Source organism: Diadema antillarum, unplaced genomic scaffold (assembly GCF_040938485.1).
Source record: "Diadema antillarum isolate AM-2024a unplaced genomic scaffold, OU_Dant_1.0 seq00001206_RagTag, whole genome shotgun sequence".
NCBI lineage: Eukaryota > Metazoa > Echinodermata > Echinoidea > Diadematoida > Diadematidae > Diadema > Diadema antillarum.
Window position 1 is genome coordinate 609,814 of NW_027271999.1, and position 18,672 is coordinate 628,485.

At 40.1% G+C, this 18,672-nt stretch overlaps 1 protein-coding gene across 1 annotated transcript; it reads left to right on the forward strand.

The window, feature by feature from the left end:
• Positions 1–559: 559 nt before the first annotated feature.
• Positions 560–17,750, forward strand: LOC139744731 (cyclic AMP-dependent transcription factor ATF-7-like). The gene is made up of 10 exons (XM_071655154.1): positions 560–808; positions 5,340–5,436; positions 6,502–6,598; positions 7,920–8,047; positions 8,851–9,218; positions 10,696–10,900; positions 12,810–12,949; positions 13,759–13,921; positions 15,600–15,711; positions 17,266–17,750. The coding sequence occupies exons 1-10, from the start codon at positions 753–755 to the stop codon at positions 17,346–17,348; spliced, it is 1,449 nt and encodes a 482-aa protein (XP_071511255.1). The 5' UTR covers positions 560–752; the 3' UTR covers positions 17,349–17,750.
• Positions 17,751–18,672: the final 922 nt, after the last annotated feature.

Below are 18,672 nucleotides of genomic sequence, written 5' to 3' on the forward strand. Positions count from 1 at the left end.
GGAAGTTTCAATGACGTCATTTGGGCGCGTTTGCGTCGGCTTGTGGAAGATGAAGGATCGAGTGAGAGTGTTGTCCAGTTACGAGGTGGTTGGTACGGTGGGGCGCAGGTTGCATGCATGGCAGGACGAGGTCAATCTTCCGATGAACTGTTGTGCGACACGGTCGGTGTGTACGCAAATGCGAGAACGTAACATTGCTTATTTCTCTTTACTCGTTATAATTTTGTTCTTATTCTTGGGAATGTGATGCGCTGTCTCGTGACTATTCGCAAATGCTGCTGCCAGTGTTTGCTCAGTCTGCGCATGTGCAGTAACAGAATCGTACATGTAGTACCTGTCGCAGACCGATCGACCGGACCTACAAGCCTTTAACACACACGCACACACACACACACGCATACCCGCACGACACACACACACACACACACACACACACACACCGTGTACACGTACACTCCTCCACTGCGCTGCTACTGGTACTGCATGCACACAAGGCGCTGGCATCCGTTTTCCACACACATCATCACGGGATATCCTTAGGTACCAGAATATAGTAGGACTAGAGGAGTACGTCATATTACGAGAATAAAACATCTCGTCATTTTCAACCAACGTGAGCCATTCTCGCTAGTAATTCATCAGTAGCGGGTAAGTCGGATGAACAACATACTAACATTCCAGTACAAGTCTTTCTAAGTCGATGTGTATCTGTCAAGCCGCCAAACAGAAGGGATTTCTCGGATCTTTCCGTTATGGTATGTGACAGGAAGCGGAATGCTGGGCAAATGCAGGGAGATGTCGCGATAATGTACGTACAACTCTATTGTACATGGTGCCCCTCTGAGCTCTGTGTAAAAACTGTAGCGTTTCAGACTATAGAGCTGGCTGGCTAGCTGTCTGTAACATGGTAAAGTACAGTTGTCAGTACAGAAGTGTCGTTGTTCAAAGCAACATGAAAGTGGTAACAGGTTAGGCCTACCTGAACGCTTGCTGTCACTAGACTGTGACAGTAGTTTACTAGTATTCAATGATAGTGATTAGATTAGAATATTTTGAACTGTCTGTTCAGAGAAACGCAGACATGTATCATTGTACCGGTATGCAAAATTGATAGATACTAGATCTATTACGCCGGTTAAGATCGTGAACTCGGTGAAGATAGGACCTAACTCCACGTTCGTGACGTAACATAGTGTTACGTAATGTAAGCATGCCATGGTAAGATAGGGATTCTACAATCGTCAATGGACATATCAACAGAGAAATTGCTTTGTGCTTACTTAAGTCGTGCAATGAACAGTAGTTACGTTCAGACGGCAGGCCCTAACCTCGAGGTTAGGAAACCTCGAGGTTTAGCTCTTGCCCCCTAACTACGACGTGTGTCCACACGACGAATCTTAACCTCGAGGTTACGAAACCTCGAGAGTCAAGGTTAAGCTTCTGCCCCTCGTAACTACGCGTGGGCCCCACTCGATGTTAAAACCACAAAACCGGAAGTTTCAGCCCACACTGCTAACCAGTTCGGGAAACCCACTCACAAGGGGGGCCCCTCCTTTCAGCATTTCAGCATTCGCATGGGTCGTTTGACATCGCATTTAAATCCATGATTTTAGATATGATGCCTCAAACCGATTTTGCTCAAATTTCGTGAGTAACTAGGAAACTTGTGAAGCTTTATGGACATAATCAAGCGAATTGCCGCAGTCCTTTCATTTTCGCGTTGCATTGCAAAAAAGCGTGGAGACTCCTTATAAGGGTTGCCCCGGGGGTTACTTATAAGGGGGACGGGGTTACTTATAGGGGGGACGGGTTACTTATAAGGAGGGGCCCCCCTTGTGAGTGGGTTTCCCGAACTGTAACAAGGCGTCTATTTATTCTTTAGTCGAACCCTGTCAGACTCGCTTACAGGTACTCTTTTTCTCTGTCATGGTATGCAGAGATAGCACTGCACTGATGACTTTATGCCTTTATGAAGATATTCGTCGAAAACCTTTTTTTTTTTTTTTGCGTCGGAGAAGAATATAGAATACAGTAGCGAGTTCGACGTGCTCAGTTTCAGTGATCAATCGCATGGGAAGAAAAGATGATGTTGTTGCGTCGTGCGTCATAGGTTTTTCACATGTAGTGTTTGTTATATTTGTGGTGTACGTTTGGGAGGTTGACCCGGAAGCAGAGGGAAATTGTGGGGGCCGGAGTTTACGGCGAGGTCACTCTTAACTTCGAGTTCGTTGTGTTTTGTGTCCACACGGTGCTTAACTACGAGTGGGGACCCCCCGCGGCTCGTGGTTAGAGCGCTAACCATAAGATTTCTCGTGGCTCGAAACTTCGAGCAAACCTTGACTTGAGGTTTGCTAACTACGAGTGCGTCTTCACGGTCCCTAACTACAAGCTCTAACCTCAAAGTTTCCTAACTTCGAGGTTAAGGGCTCCCGTCTGAACGTAACTAGTGTAATGTCAGCTCCACCTGTATTAAATGTGGCATGCCTTTGCTAAATGTTACAATTCAAGGGGTTCATGGTACATGTAGGTAAGGGCCCTATTCAATCGAGGCCCGGGCCTGAGGGCTTGCTTTGGAAGGTGGAGGCGCTTTTTATGTAGTGATGTAACGTTACAAATACCTACAATGTATAAAATCTGCCTGCAAATTTTACAGTTCTAATGTAGATTATATCTAACGTGATATTTCTAGGGCCTTCTATTCTATTGTTAGAATGTTTCTAGACATGTGTCATTGTTGAAGGATATAGAACCCCAATATATATGTTTAAATTCTACAAGCATGATCATTGTACTTTTGTAGTATTTATACTCGGACTGGTCTACTACAGCTGTACCACTACCGTTAGTCTCGACTGTAGGGCCTATAGTACTGCCCATACCGGTTTCTAATATTATCATGATGATGAGCGTACTCATCCTAGTCTCATATAGTAGGGCTTGCTGATAGCGATGCTGATAGTACATGTACAAAGTATGTGTATGCTCAAAATGTTTATTGTTGCCTATAGATACAGATAAGTATTGATGCCAAATATTTCATCTTGTTGGGTGTAAACAGAGTACAAATAGTGCGAATCTAGACTGCATGTGTGATCGTAGTTGTTGGTTATCAATTGAAACATAAACTTACAAGTATTGTATATTTGATACATGTTCCCAGAAATATATCCCACATTTTAAACATCTATTTTCTCCGATCAAATATTTCTTCTGATTTTGTGTAGACACCTGTGTTATTACAATGTACTGTATGTAGATGTACAACTTTACAAGTACAGTGCACATGCATACACTGTCTGTAGGTCACCAGGCCAGCATTTGCAGTGCACCATTCAATGTACAATGTATATTATGGTGGCCATGGGGTGCCTGCTTTTACTGCAGAAAGTTATTGCCTTTGCATTTCACATTGACGCATGTACACAATACACATGGAAATGATGGAATGACTTCAAATTTGATAGTACTGTGCAATGCAATTTTACTTTATATGGACTCGTAGTACAGTGTGTTGTTTTGAGACTCTTTCTATGAATATGGGACCTACCATATACAAAAATTTTGATCATCAGAGATATGATTCTAATGTGTTTTCATCAAAGACCAATCATCTACGACTACAGTGTATATGATTGTATTCTGATTCCTTGTATGATAGCCCTGAAGGTCCTACAGTGTAAGTTATAAATAGGCATGTTAGTATATATTACAGTAGGTGCCTAACCAATAAAGGAAAATTTTGTGGTGGCAGGGCTCAATAAAATGCTCTCCCAGACAAAGGTACAAATGTACAAGTACACTGTATTTTGAGTGCCACTTAACTAGCATATTATTTTGAAAATTAATTTGAGTGTATAATAATCGATATTCAGAAGCATGATGATCACGATATTTACAAGCACTTGTTATAGGCATGGCATCTTTAAAGGGATGTTTAGCTGAGGTGAGGATTCAGCCTTGTGCAAGGTATTGAGAAACCATTATATGAAATGTTAAAGAGCATTCAATTCTAAGGGGAATAAAAAGTTTATATGTGACCCTGCACCACAAAACAAACAAAAAGTCGCCAGACATGGATTTTTAGTTAAGGACAGTATCTGAAAGAGAAGAGTCTAAGCTTTAAAATGATGTATAACTCATTTCAAATGGACTCTAACCTATCTAAATTGTGGAAAGAAAGCACACACTCTGGAAAAGTGTGAACTGAGAAAAGAGGCTCTGAAGTACAGGGTCTACAAAATGTATCAGTCTATTCAAGCGTTTAGTCTTTACCAAACAGTGCTAGCTGTGTGATGAATGAGACAAAAAACAGGATGTAAACCACTGGAGCAACAACAATGAAGGGATTATCAGATTAAATTGAAATTCAGCATGCTCTATTAACACATTCTGTCCATGATTAATGCCAACATTCAAAGCAGTAGCATTATCCCTTCAAAAGTTATCAGACTTGAAAGTGAAGATTATGCAAAGGGCTATCAAGAAATGAAAGGGGCCTCTAAGACATACACGTGTACGTAATCTCACTACTGTCCAGAAAAAGGATTGTAGAAAAACTACTGAAATGCACTTTCCCATTCATTTTATGATCCCAAACTTAAGAATAATGTACAAGAAGGGTAGCTCTTTAAGAAAATATGAAAAACTAAATATTGACTTGGTTAACCCGTTTCACATTTTTTGAGTCAGGACTCACGCGAAATGAAATGGTGTGACTTTTTGTTTGTTTTGTGATGGTACCGTCACATATGATGTAAATCAGTCTGAAATTGACTGAAATATCCAAAAACAAGGTTCAACAAAGCGATCCTAATAAAAGTTCTGACCTTTTGCATTTCGTGTAGGATAGCTTTTTTGGAATATCTCAGCCATTGCAAGACCAATTCTTATCAAATGAACTGTGAATCCCTCTACAATTGTAAGGTGACATTTTTTCATGAATATTTCATATAGAGATTTCTCATTATTTCAGAAAGGCACACACACACACACACACACACACAAAGATGGAAACCCCACACCCCATTTTAACCAAAACTGTACAATCCCTTAAAGAGCTTTGTTTATTTCCTCACCGCTCATCACTAATTGTACAGTGTGTGTTATGAGTGTTCTAAAGAGCAGATCATTAGTATACAGAAGCAGCGCATGCTTTGCCATTCAATGAATTAACCGAAGAAATGATGTGTAAGTATTGTTTTCCTCTCAAGTTGCTTTCTGTCAAATTTGATAACTTTTACTTGAACAAGGCATACTAACTATTTAAAAGTGTATTTATAGCTCTAAATCAAAGTCAAATTAAGTGGATGTTCTCAAAAATTCTTCTCCCCCCACTTCAGGAGTCCTGGTTTGTACCACTCTGATTGTGTGCTTGATCTCAGCTACAGAATGACTGATGATAAACCATTTGCCTGCAAAGTTCCTGGCTGTAATCAGGTAAAGGTTGACAAGAAAAAACAACAACAAACAAACATACAAAACATTAATTATACATGCTGGAATATGACTTCATGTGTCTCTAATTGACAAGCGAAAAGCCTTAATACATACATGTACAAAACTTACCAGATGCATGTTTGATACACTATGCTAATCAAAGAATATGTTTGTATGAAAAAAAAAAAAGAAAAAGAAGAAAGTTATGTGCTGTCTACACAAGCTATGCCTTTGTTCGGTGAGATATGTACTCAACATGTCCTGCTTTACTATTTCATACTTACACACAATTTTTGTTCCATTGTCAAACTGGCTCATTTAGAATGACATTTACAGGATTACTTCTGAGGTTTTTTGTTTTGTTTTGTTGTGTTGTGTTGTATCAATCAAAAGAAAAGTTCTTTTGCCCTGTTACAGTATATGTTACAATCCAATAAAGCAAACAGAAGAAATCGTCTGTTGAGAATGAGAAGGGCGTTAAGTTGTCTCGAACACTATGGGTTTAGTGACAACTTAACGCCCTTATCATTCTCAGCCGACGAAACATACAATTGTATGGTAGTTAGTGTTGTGAAATCCATGCATCTACTGGGGTGAGATTTTGAGTCATACAAACTGTATGTTTGGATGTTCTAAAATAGATTTTTAAAGCACTGTGAAGTGAATAAATGTTGATACATTTGATATATTAATATTGGCCTGCCTGCTTGCAACAACCTGAAAAGTACAGTGTAGTTTTGATGCATCTGAGACATTTTCTTCTCTTTGTTTTGTTTTTTTTTTTCCCTTCAAGGGAGGCCACCAGCCAAGGAGAAAAAAAAAACATGACAAGAAATATGAAAACATTTGACATTATATTGAGATATAAAATAGATAAAAAGAAAGTATATCAAAGGTTTACTGAAAACGCCTCAGCACCTTCAAAATGTTATGTACAATGTATAAAGCTTATTTTGATTATCTGCATGTGTGCGAAGTAGTGTTGCTGTAAAAATTGAGTCTTTTTTGTCTCTTTGGGGTAGATGTATTGTAGATAATCAGGTTTAGTGTCTTTTCCTTTGACAGAAATTTGTCAATGAGGATCATTTGGAGGTCCATCGCAAGAAGCATGACATCAACCTGGGCTTCATCAACCTCAAATCTCTCGATACACCTGTCATAGGTGAGTAAAGTCTTGTCATTCTTGTACCAAAGCTAGGCCAGTTGGTGGCTCACCATGGTACAAAATATCTTAATACATAGTGTATATACACATATTACTTTCCCAACTATCAGTCATGTCTTACTACATGTACATTGTAGGTTCCAGCATCTATCATCTATCAGAGGGAACTAGTGTCAGTACTTTGTTTTTGTGTTTTGCTATTTTGTATGTACGTGTATGTGTATTGCTGTCAAAGCCAAAACCCATGCTATGAAAACAATTGTGTCAAGTTGTAGCAGGGGGAAAAAAATTGTTAAACACATCAATCAATTGACATGAGAGAAATGTAATTCTTGCACAGACTGATGAATTTCACCGCTCTAATATTCAGTTTTGAGAAATCAGTTATGATTAGTAATGGACTGCTCTTGCTTATGGTTCTACATGAATCTTTCAATGCTCTGTGATGAGACAGATGCACAAAATTTTAAGTATTGAACACATGAATATTGATAGTTAACAAATAAATAAACGTAAAATAAAAAAAGAAAATCTACGACTGAAGAAAAGTATGTAGATTGCCAGCAGTCTACACTTTTTGATCTATTGTGTTCATAATGAATTGATGTCAAGGCACTCATTAATATGATCCAGATGACATCTTAACAACAATAATTCCCTTCCAAGTGCAATTTAGTCACTATGAAATAGTTTCATGTAACATGAATTATGGAATTCCACTCATCTGTGCTAACCAAAGAGATTTTCTCCTCCCCACCACTAGAGGGCGGACTCTACAATGGAATCAGTGATTTCATGGAGACCACCATATACCACTTAGTAGTGGCGGACTTTGCGTACTAAGTATACATTTCTACAGTGCGTATTACGCGAACTTCTGAACATTTACGCGAGTACGCACTTGATTTTGGCTGCTCCTCGGTTGCTCGTTTGCTAGCGTGTTAGCACGAGGGGTGAGCCTACCGCCTCGTTGTCATCCAATGCTCCCCTTGCGCTCACAAAACAATAGTACAGGGCGTATGAAGACTCCGCACTCTAGCAGTCACTGGGGAAAATCTCTGGTGCTAACTTACATATGTACAACACTTATAAAGCTAATGTAAACAGTTTTGAGAGATTCCACCACTATCACCCCTCTCCCCTCCCCCCTTACAATCACCACTCATTTCAACATGTCATAGAGTGATTTGAACATGGTATTTTTATGAGCTGCGAGGTTTGTGGTTCCAGTGGTATTTGCAATATACATTATATGCAACATCTCTATCAGTTGTGTACACTTGTATCACTCATGACAATTTTTTTTTTTTATCCTCAGCTGACCAGACGCCGACACCCACCAGATTCCTGAAGCATCTTGCAGGGGATGATGTGCTCTTCAACGAACTACCACCCAACCCCTTTGATGTGGAGTTCAGAAAGGCTGCGTCAGACAAGGGGGTACATGTACGTCACCACTTCTATCCCATTCTTTGAGTTAATGGAGGCTGCTGATATTTTCGAGCTGTTTCAGCTCAGTAGATAAGATTGCAAGCTCTCATGTCTTTAGGTGCCCGGTTAATGTCCGTTAGCAGGAGTGGAAGCACCATTGGGCATTTACATTTTTTAATCCTCACTGTAAAGGGTGGTGATTTTGCTCAGTCTTTAACTCGTCTGTCTACAGATCCAAGGGCACAGGGTCTCACTGAGTTTTGCTGAGCAATGTTGTGTATAGGCTTACCATGCTCTCTTGCAAAAATACTCTGTTCATCAGATGGGACATTACGTGGACGTCCCGCCCCACGTATGAGTTAGCCATGTCTCATGCACGTGAAAGAACCCACTTCATTCATTCATCCCAAAGAGCAGGGTTTTATCCCAGTGAAGATGTTTACTACCCACCCACACGAGAAAACGGGCGAATGATGCCGACCCCACATGGGTCGCCCTAGGTGACTAGCAATAGCCAGCAAACAGTATCAACCAGGTACATTGTGCCATACGCTTGAATAAATTTTTGTAATCTATTTTAATTGCCCCCTTCTAAATCTTGAAGTTCTGAATAACTTTTCTTTGGGGAGAGTTGCAGAAATAATTGCATTACTCATGATCATACAATTCAAAAATTTTATATGATATCATAGGATTATTGTATGCATTAATATGTTTCTTTCTAATACAGGTGTAAGTCTCTCAAGTTTTATCAATGTAACATCAAAGCTGAGAATTGATTGTGCATGAAACTTTTGTTAATTTTACATGTTTTGCAGCTTGACAGTGCAGTAGACTCAGTTTCTGATGTGCAGAGCTCCCACTGCGACACAATCAGCAATGGCGGGGACAGCCTCAATCCCTCTCTCGATGCCATGGCGACCGTCTCCACCAGCGATGTGTCTCTTGGAGAGAGCCAGGCCTCCCAGGATGCCATCCTTTTGGAGGAAATCAAGGCCAAGGAGAACGAAGAAATCATCGTTGAGACGAGGACAAGAACTGTGGCTGACATCACAGACAGTGACAGCGACACCCAGGAGGAGGTCCTCCAGAAACCGGGCGGGCCGACGACGGTCGTCGTGGTCACCCAGCCCCCTCAGTCCACGGTCAGCTCAGTCAATCAGACTGTCCAGTTGCAGAACCTCGGGTAGGACACTTAACCACTTTAATGAGATGAAAGCATTCCGTGTAGGGTTTATCTTTCAAGACATCTGAGTTGTTGTTGTTGTTGTTTATTTGTATTATTATGTTGTATTATTATTTTTGTGTTTGTGTGAGTTTCATGCATCAGTAAGTATCAGTTGTATGAATTGAAAAAAAGAATCATGCCATAATATACACAGCATATTTAGTTCTTCACATAAAATGTATGAAAATTTGCTCTGCCATTGAAGGAATCATACAGCTTTTGCTTAAATTAGCTTTATGTATGTTCTAAGAATTAGATTAAAACAAATTTTAGTATTTCATAATACCGTCAATGTGGAAATTACTACATATGTCATAACATATTACAAACAAGTCCCTCTTATGCACAGCATAAAACTAGCGCCATAATGATTTAGTCGGATACTGTATTCACGTCCTTTGTGTCATGACAGTACACCTTGAATTCATGAGTGTATGACACACAATTTTCTCTGTTAAAGCAGAAATTGGGGGTTTGTATGGCCTTCATAGAGAGACATGCCTAGCTTTACCAAACTTTTGAGTAGGACCGTTACTAAACAGAAATAAAGCATACAGTATTTCTCTATATCATAGCTAATGTAGCTAATGTTCGTCAGTCTCCAAAATTGCTCTCGATCTGCTTACAAACTTAACAGGAACCCAGGTCTGACATGCTAGCTTGTGCCAACTGGGTATACATATCTATGTGTGAAGTCTGCATTTATTAACTTTATTACTGACAGTATTTCACCTTTATAGGTAGTGTTATATGTTTTTGATTAAACAATAGCTAGAAGCTTTGATGCAGAGTGTGTCTATGAATAGTGTGCTAGCTGTCTCTTGCTGTTTGCTTGCAAAGACAGAAGTGTGATAATTAATGTGAACAGCACATGGACAGAGTCTCTTCAGCATTACAACTTATAAAACTGGTAATGTGCATACATGCAACACACCTTGGTAACAGAAGGTCAGCATTCACATTTATCACTGAGTCTCGAAGTTAATCCAGAGAGAAAAAATGGGAAGGGAAAGAGGTTGCTTCCCTGTTGATTTTGTCGTTTAACTCAATATGCCGAATTCACGAAGGTGGTCTAAATTTAAACCATGGTTTATGTAAATTTTTACTGCATAGATATGATTGATAGATTGCGTACGCTAACACGCATCCAGTAAAAATGCGGGCATTGATGCGCGCATGTATTGGTACGCCTATTTAACGCTTATTTTAGACCATGGTCTAAATTTGTACCATGGTTTAAGTTTAAACCACCTTCGTGAATTCGGGCCAATAAGTTTAAGTGATGACAGGGGAGATAACTCATGGCATAGTTTATACATATTAAAATTGGGAGGAGAAAACTCCTCATCGCAGCGCTGAGATATCTCTCAGACTCAAGAGAGAAGTGTGAACACAAAGTGTGATATCCTTTTCCTGTAACTTGTCCCTCATGCAGTGATCAGTTGGCAATGAATGGAATCCCACTGACCGGACCCCTCGTCATCAAACTTTCCAGCGGCCAGACCATTCCATTCGTCCCCCCGTCAGTCACAAACCCCAATGAGCCTATCCCTGTGGCCATCTCAGCCAATCCCATGAAAGAGGAATCAGTGCGAGTCATTACCCAAGGGAAGCCAGCACCAAATAATGCTGTAAAAATGGTAAGATCAAATATATTATTTCAATTTCAATTTATTTCCATATTTTTCGATAACAAAATACATCAAATATAACAATATTAAGTGATACATGATATCCAGCTAGGAGACATAAGATTACAAAATGAAATAATGCATGATATCCAGCTCGGAGGCATAAGAGAGTATTGCAAACATTTAGAACATAGTGGTCGATCTATGATAGTTGGACTCCGAGAATGAATGCTAAAGAAATATGATGGAACCTACTTCGAAGCAAGCTTGTCGAGCACAGGTCCCTCTTAAAAATCAAGCATTAGATTAAAATAAGGAGTATAGGTACAAGAAGGGTATAAGAAAGAACTAGCCATGTAGTTTGCCTGATTATTTTATCTTTTGTGTCTGAAATCCTGAAAGATCACAAAGACAAAAACAAAAGTGGCAGCTATCCTGTCAAAAAAGGGGGTGCATTAAAAAAAACCCAGAAGTGTTTAAGTTGTAGCTTTTAACTTACTACAATAGGACTGTAGACATCACTAGTGGTGTGTTGTAGATAAATTGTACACAGTTCAATATTGTGACACTAGGAAAATGAGTCTGCATATCGTATGCTTGTGACCCTTCATAAATATGGGAAAAATTTGTGAAGATAAATGCTTGCAACATGACCTATGGTGTGATATGCACTGAAAAAAAAAAATATATATATAATATCTTACCTCCTTGTATCATCAAGGATAATTGAAAAATATCTCATCTGAAGGCCATCACAATGATAGTATGTAGACAGTGCAGTCTTCTGCCTGAGTATGGTTGTCTCTGTCCAACCTTCCCTCTGAGCATGGGGAAGTCTCCAAACTCTTCAGCATTTGACACTGGTATAGAATTAATCAAACCTGTGCCACTTGGAAAGAGGCAGCAATTAGCTGGACAGATCTGTAAAGGCAGCAGAACATGCTCTTGCTGACTGATGTAGACGGAAATATATTTCCTGTTTCATATCTGCACGTTTGGTCCTGTCAGTCAGTAGGATATATCGCATAATTGTGCTGTGTAGTAAGAATAGCTGGGAGTGGATTTCCTGACAAGTTGATTACTTCTGTGTCAGACCATGCAAAATTATTGATTGATTGATTAATAGCGTGTTGCATTGAAAAAATTATATTGTATGTGAATGTGAGGATACAAATTCCCATTGTAAAAATAATCAGGTTTTTATGTCTTTCATGACAGAGCACTGTTTTCCATAGGAAATGTACACAAAATCACAAAATTGTGCCATTTTGGGGCGACATTCTGTTACAAAAATGGGCGTGGCTTCGCAAAAGTATGCGCAAGACGTTGCAAATTTGGTCTCAAAAGTTGCGCGAGACTTGAACAAACAAAGTCAAGAAGCCTCGCGACGAGACCTTCTTGCATTACAGAATTATAGCGCGAAACGTCGAGGGGGGGGGGGGCAGATTCCACCCCCGGCCCCTTTAGGGTTAAGGTATATTCTCTGTTTCTCAAGCTTTCTTATAACCACACTTTGAATGTTTGACCACAGGAAAGGAGCAGAGAATCCAAGGGTGAATACTTTTTACAGGTTTTTAGTAAGTTTGTAAACACAGTCATAAACCCGTGCACAGGTTTCCTAATTCCGACATGACGACTTTGGGCATGGCACTTAAAGAATGCAACAGTTTGTATTGGGATGTTAATACAAAACTCTTTGGCGTGTTGCTGCAGCAGGCTAATAATCTTCGTGAATCATCCCGAGTGGTACATGGGAAATGCCAGGATGTTGATGTAGTGATATCGGAGACACTCCAGTGCAGGACTCAAGACAAGCTCAATAGCACAAACTACTCGTTTTTCTCTTTGTTTTTGGACTGTTTACCCAAACAGCCTCATTAAATTTTATATTTTGTTTGTTTGTTTGTTTTTTGTCTAGAAACTGAAGACAACTCTGTTATCCAACCAGTCCCAAGGCAACATGAATGTCATGGCTCAGGCTGTAGATGTGGTCACCAGACAACAGGAGGTGAAGGTGGTCAGTCCAGCATCACTGGACAGTCAAACCTCATCCGGGATGTAAGTTCACGGGTGCCTCCCTCAGGCTCATTCTATCATTTCGCCATCTGTAAACCTAATTTTCTAAGAGTAATCAAAGTGTATTAGCCTGAATTAGCTTGCTGTCCTTAAAAAATATGACTTGTGCTGAAGTGAGTATTGTACCTGACTCATTCAAGATCATATCTAGTTTTTATACGCTTTTAAGTACAACTGCTTTCTCGGTAAATGGCCCTTTACAGGGAAACATGTAGAGCTGTACATTTTCTTTTGAAAGTTGTAAATCCTGAGATGAAGTCAAGGAACAGAAAATGTCTCTGAATCAACGTTTTGAACCCTGAGCTCAAATTATTATGTATATTAATGCTGACAGCAAAAGTGATTATCAGATATACTGTGGGTTAAGTGGGGTACTTAGAGAATGCAAATTCTTCAACTTCTGATTAAAAAAATAGAATTGAACGAGTGATGATTTCAGTAAGCGTTAACAATTACCTGTCATCTGTGTGTGTGAGTGTTTTTGAGAACCTGACATAGAATATTGATATTCAACCGTAACTATTGTATGTGTTCTCAAAAGATTGTAGTCTGGTATGGTCACATCATTCAGTGTTGTGACTGTTAGTTGAACATTAAAGGCATCTTCCTCTCTCACATGTTTATCAAAAAATGCTGTTTGACCATCCCATGAAGTAAAATGCAATGTTGACATAAGGAGTGACAGGGTAGACCATTCCAGCAGAAAGACAGAGACAAAACAAATGTACCAACAAACAAACATGCAAAAAAGTGCAGAGAATGAATTTCAACATGCATCTTTGATTGGACAGAAAAAGGCAACGGTCCACGGAGGATGATCCCGAGACCAAGCGACAGAAGTTCCTGGAGAGGAATAGAGCGGCAGCCATGAGATGCCGGACCAAACGCAAGCAGTGGATCACCAACCTGGAGAAGAGGGCAGAGGAACTGACCACAACAAATGTCGGTCTGAATGTGAGTCTAGTCGTCTCTCTCAGACAGCTTGATTTGGAAGCAGATTTCTACTCATATTCCCTTCCACTCTAAATAAAGCTTGTAATGGACTGGTAGTTCTGAAGTTCTGAACCCCCCTCCCAACCCCCCAACCCCCGCCAAAAAAAAGAAGAGGATATTTTCGCGCGACTATTTTTTCGCGCTCTGTGGGGTAAAAAAAGTTTCATGTGTTTTAATTCTGCGAAATAGAGACATCAACTACTGTACGAGCTGAAATTTTTGTGTACAGATATACAGTCAAACCTGTCTATAGCGGCCACCCATGGGAAACGGAAAAAGTGGCCGTTATAGACAGGTGGCCGCTATAGACAGGTAATCCATCTTTGTGTACATTGCCTAAATGCACATGTATTATCGTTGTATACATCTATAAACACTTACATGTACATGTATGTGTGTACGTATGCACACGTGTGTATCATGCATAAAACAATGTCGGTGTTTATGAAATTGTTGACAGTAACCGTAGCATGTGCACAGTCATGAAGAAAACTTAACACTAGTGCATTATTGGGACTGAATAAGTGATGAATGCAACGGTGGCGATCACTGAACGTTGCCCAGGAATGACTGGCACGGCTAAAAAACAGAAAAACACACTGAATTATCGGCTCGGCTACGGCTCCATCAGGTTTTTGGCCGCTATAGACAGGTTAAAATCTACCACGGGAAACAAAATTTGTGGCCGCTGGCCGCGTTAGACAGGTGGCCGCTATACACAGGGTCTTTAACATGGCTTTTCTCTCGGGGGGATTTTTCAGTGGCCGCTGTAGACAGGTGGCCGCTATAGAGAGGTGGCCGCTAAGGCAGGTTTGACTGTATTCGCGAATTGCTACTTGGAGGACATTTTCGCGTGTTAATGTCGCGGTTGCGAGGGTCTAACTTTACTTGAACACTCACGAAAAAACTATAGTTGTCTTTAATAACTAAAAGTGCCTTACAAGTGTAAGTACAAGTGCTTTCTCAATTTGAAAGTAAAACAAATATCAAAAAGAAATACTACTACTTTACATGGACTTTCGAAATTCATGCCGGACATTGACAGGCGAACACCAAGAATGCAGCTGCAAGAGTAGACTGAACGCACTTTAAACAGCTACAGCTAGCTGTACTGTGTGACGTGCATGCGCAGTCGCCAAGTTGAAGGCTACCTAGGGGCATCACAGGATGGGGTACATACTGTACTTAATAATGCTGGCTACATCATGGCCATATGGCTCAGCTCATGATAGCTGTGTGCTAGACCTACGTACATAGCAAGCTACGAGTGCTAGTAGTGTATTGTACGGCACTATAATTTTTGCGCGATCCATGCAGCACATGGCATGGCTTGATTTTTCATTTCCCTGCATTGTTATTTTCGCGTGTTGTTATTTTTGTTATTTTCGCAGTTCAAAGGCAATTCACAAAATTCACGAAAATTTCAGCTCGTACATTACTGGAACATACAGCAAGCAAAAATATTCATGTGCTTTTATTTTGGGGCTAGTTTCGGGTTGCGTGAAATGCGCGAAAATTTCAACTTTTACTGTAAGTCATTGTAATACAGTGCATGCGAGATGATATCGTGAAGATGATAAGCGTTTCATAGTTGGTATGTGTAGACTTCAATTAATTCCCCTTTCGTCTTGCACCCTAGAATGAGGTGACAAAGTTGCGCAATGAAGTGGCACAGCTGAAGGAACTGCTCCTGGCGCACAAGGACTGCCCCGTCACATTACAGCAGAGGGCGGCAGGCATGTTCATGAGAGGTGAGTCCAAATTTGTCGCTGACAAGATCTGGCAGCAGGGGAACCTCTTTCATAAGCTTGTTATTTTATCACACTCAGCATCATAAAAAATTGTCGATCAAACTTTCCAGTAGAATCTAAAAGAAAATATATATATACATGTATCTATATTGATGTGCATCTGTCAGAGAAAATGAGATTTTAAATCAGTTTTCCTCTTAACCCATTGAGGACAGGCTGATTTTGCTACAACACGCATTTCCCGTATACACCTGCCCGAGTATACTAGAGACACATCTCAACAGGTTAAACCCCCCTTACTTCAGACCTCAGAGATATAGTGATTTCCCATACAGTTACTGCATAGCACATCATTTTCCTGTGGTTGAATGGAGGACTTGGGTTAAATTGGTTAATAAGTCTTGTGCGATAATTGGCCTGTCTCTGAGAGTGCTTTTATGCCAATTTGCGCAGATGCCTAAAAGCTAATTGTTGATGAATAGAGATGAATGTGTTCCCTATTTTGTCAGCCTTTGCACTAACCTTGTCTGTGCCTGGCCACTTAATCTTGCCAAGCTGTTTATTCAGCATTACTAATCTATCCAAATTTAACCTACAATGTAACTGGAAGTTAGGCAGCCAGCTCAGGTGTAACAATGTGACTCAGTCCAACAAGAAGACCATGGCAACACAATAGGGATTGGGGGGGGGGGGGGGGGTATGCGGTCTCCATTCATTGGCAATTAATTCCCAGACAACTGTGTCAATTAGGGAATAAGGCAATCCATCCAGGGTGTCAGTTGGCTATTGAAGCGTGGTAGGGTTTTAAGGTAAGTGTCCTGGACGGTGCATTAGGGTTGAATGGCTTTCTAGGTACCAACAGTACATTGCACAGTGCAGCATATAATGAAAAGCTTTCCGAGGTAATGCAGTCTTTGTATTGATTCAGCACAGAGACTAGGCCACACAGTTGAAGTCTGTCACATACAATCACCTGCTTCTTTTGTTAGTTACCCAGTGTGTGTGTCTGTCTGTGTGTGCCTAGACATATGGCAGTGTGTGATAGGATAAGCTGTGCTATGGTGATTTAAGTTTTGCAATGAAATCATATTTCATTGATGTGTGGTGTGGCATGCTGATGGAGATATTAACCACATTCAGAAATTTCCTTCAAATTAGTGGTTCCTTTGATACTGAAAATGTTTGATAAGTGTTCAGAGGGAGAGTTTATGAGGTGGAGGAATTATTATGTAATGGAGGTTGCTATGTGAGTAACCTCATGTTAGTAGCTGTTCAGACACCATACAGGCATAGGATTTACACACTGTAGGTTGCCCATCCTTAAGGAAGTGCCAATTTGGTACAAAGCCAGTGAATGGAACACATATGGTCCTGAAAAGCTTGTAATCATAAGAGTTATGTGTACTTTTTAGCAGCTTCTGCCATTTGCATTCTTCTTCATTGGAAAAAAAAAATACTCCCAGTGATAAAACACTACATTCGCAAATCAACTGATGAGACACTTTGGAGTAATTGTTTTTTTCTCTCTGCTTTTCTTCTTTGCTTCTTTGTCAGTTTCAGATATGCCCAAGATTCATAAAATCTCCACTGATGATACATCAACCGTCATCACGGTGTCGACAAGCAATCCATCGTGACAGACTGCTGCTCCTTGTACATAGAAATATATGACTTATCTTTATATTGTCTATATGTTGAGTAAGTTTTGTAGATCTACGTAAGTAGCAGAAGGATGTTAACACCACATAAAGGTTATGGGTGTGAGCATCCTTGTGTTCCTCAGCTCTGACTGATTTGCCAGTTTGAGAGTGAGGGTGTGTCATGTACAGTTTTTCATTGCTGCCAATCATGAGAATAAGTAGACATGTGATTTGTTTATCTGGAATGAGAAGTGAGGAGGAGATACAGGACGTTGTGGGGATTCCCCGGTGCGTTTGTAGCCAGACTGAGGAGGAACGCAGTGACACTGATTGGGAATTCAGTCCAGCCAACGCTAACGTCTATCATGTAAATTGCTGGAAGATCTTCGGGGACAGCAGAGGCCATCAGATGAAGTCAGATACACTTTCTTATCAACCACAGGAGGGTGCAAATGCGTTGCCACTTGCTGTTGCCAAATATCTTGCAGGGTCACTTTGACATTGTTATGAAATAATTTTCTAGTGCATAGCTATGAATTTTGTAAGGGACAAAGAAAAAGACTAACGTTCCAACAATCTGTTTTATACTTTGATCTGTCGTTGGTGTACATTTTTTGATGTAAAATTTTGACATTACTTATTTGATACTTTATATTTTGACAATACAGAATTTTATTTGATGCTGTTTTATTTTCCTGTGTTACATTGCCATTGATCAGTAGAATTGACAGCATGGAAGCCCAGACTGATTTTCCCCCTTGTGTGATGTGGCTGATACCCACATCAACAAGTTTGTATAGTCGTTGCGCTGTTCATACTAAAATTCCACATGATGTATGGATAAAACTGATGTTTCATTTCAGCACGTGCACAGGTCAAAAGTCGTCAATAAGTCCAGCTTGCCGGGTTTTATGACAACTTGAAATGAACAGACAAAAGCAATCAACTTGAAGTCAGAGCATGCAAAAAGTATGATTGTGTCGATTTGGAAATTCATTTGGCCTTGACAGTCTTAAGAGGGCAAGAGTCAGAGGCCAATATTTGCTGTTCAGATTTTGTGAGATTTCTTCAGAATCATGAATTGAGATGCAATCAAACATGGTCATGAGGTGAATCAAGATATGAAATCTCCTCCATGAAATGATTTCTGTACCAAAGGTCAGGGGGCTCAATGCTACAAATGAAGCAGTCTATAAAGCAGTCCATCATCAGCCATCAAGTTAGTGGAGGAGAAGATTATGGAAAGAAATGAAGACACAGAAGATGGATGGAAGTGAGTTGTTTGTTAGTTCATAGCATTTTAGGGCAGAGCCTCATATGA

Excerpts from the sequence above, each read along its gene's own strand:
- LOC139744731 (XM_071655154.1), top strand. The coding sequence starts at position 753 with ATGGTATGTGACAGGAAGCGGAATGCTGGGCAAATGCAGGGAGATGTC. Across the intron at positions 5,437-6,501 it reads AAGTTCCTGGCTGTAATCAG|AAATTTGTCAATGAGGATCA; the intron begins GTAAAGGTTGAC and ends TTCCTTTGACAG. Across the intron at positions 15,712-17,265 it reads GGCAGGCATGTTCATGAGAG|TTTCAGATATGCCCAAGATT; the intron begins GTGAGTCCAAAT and ends CTTCTTTGTCAG.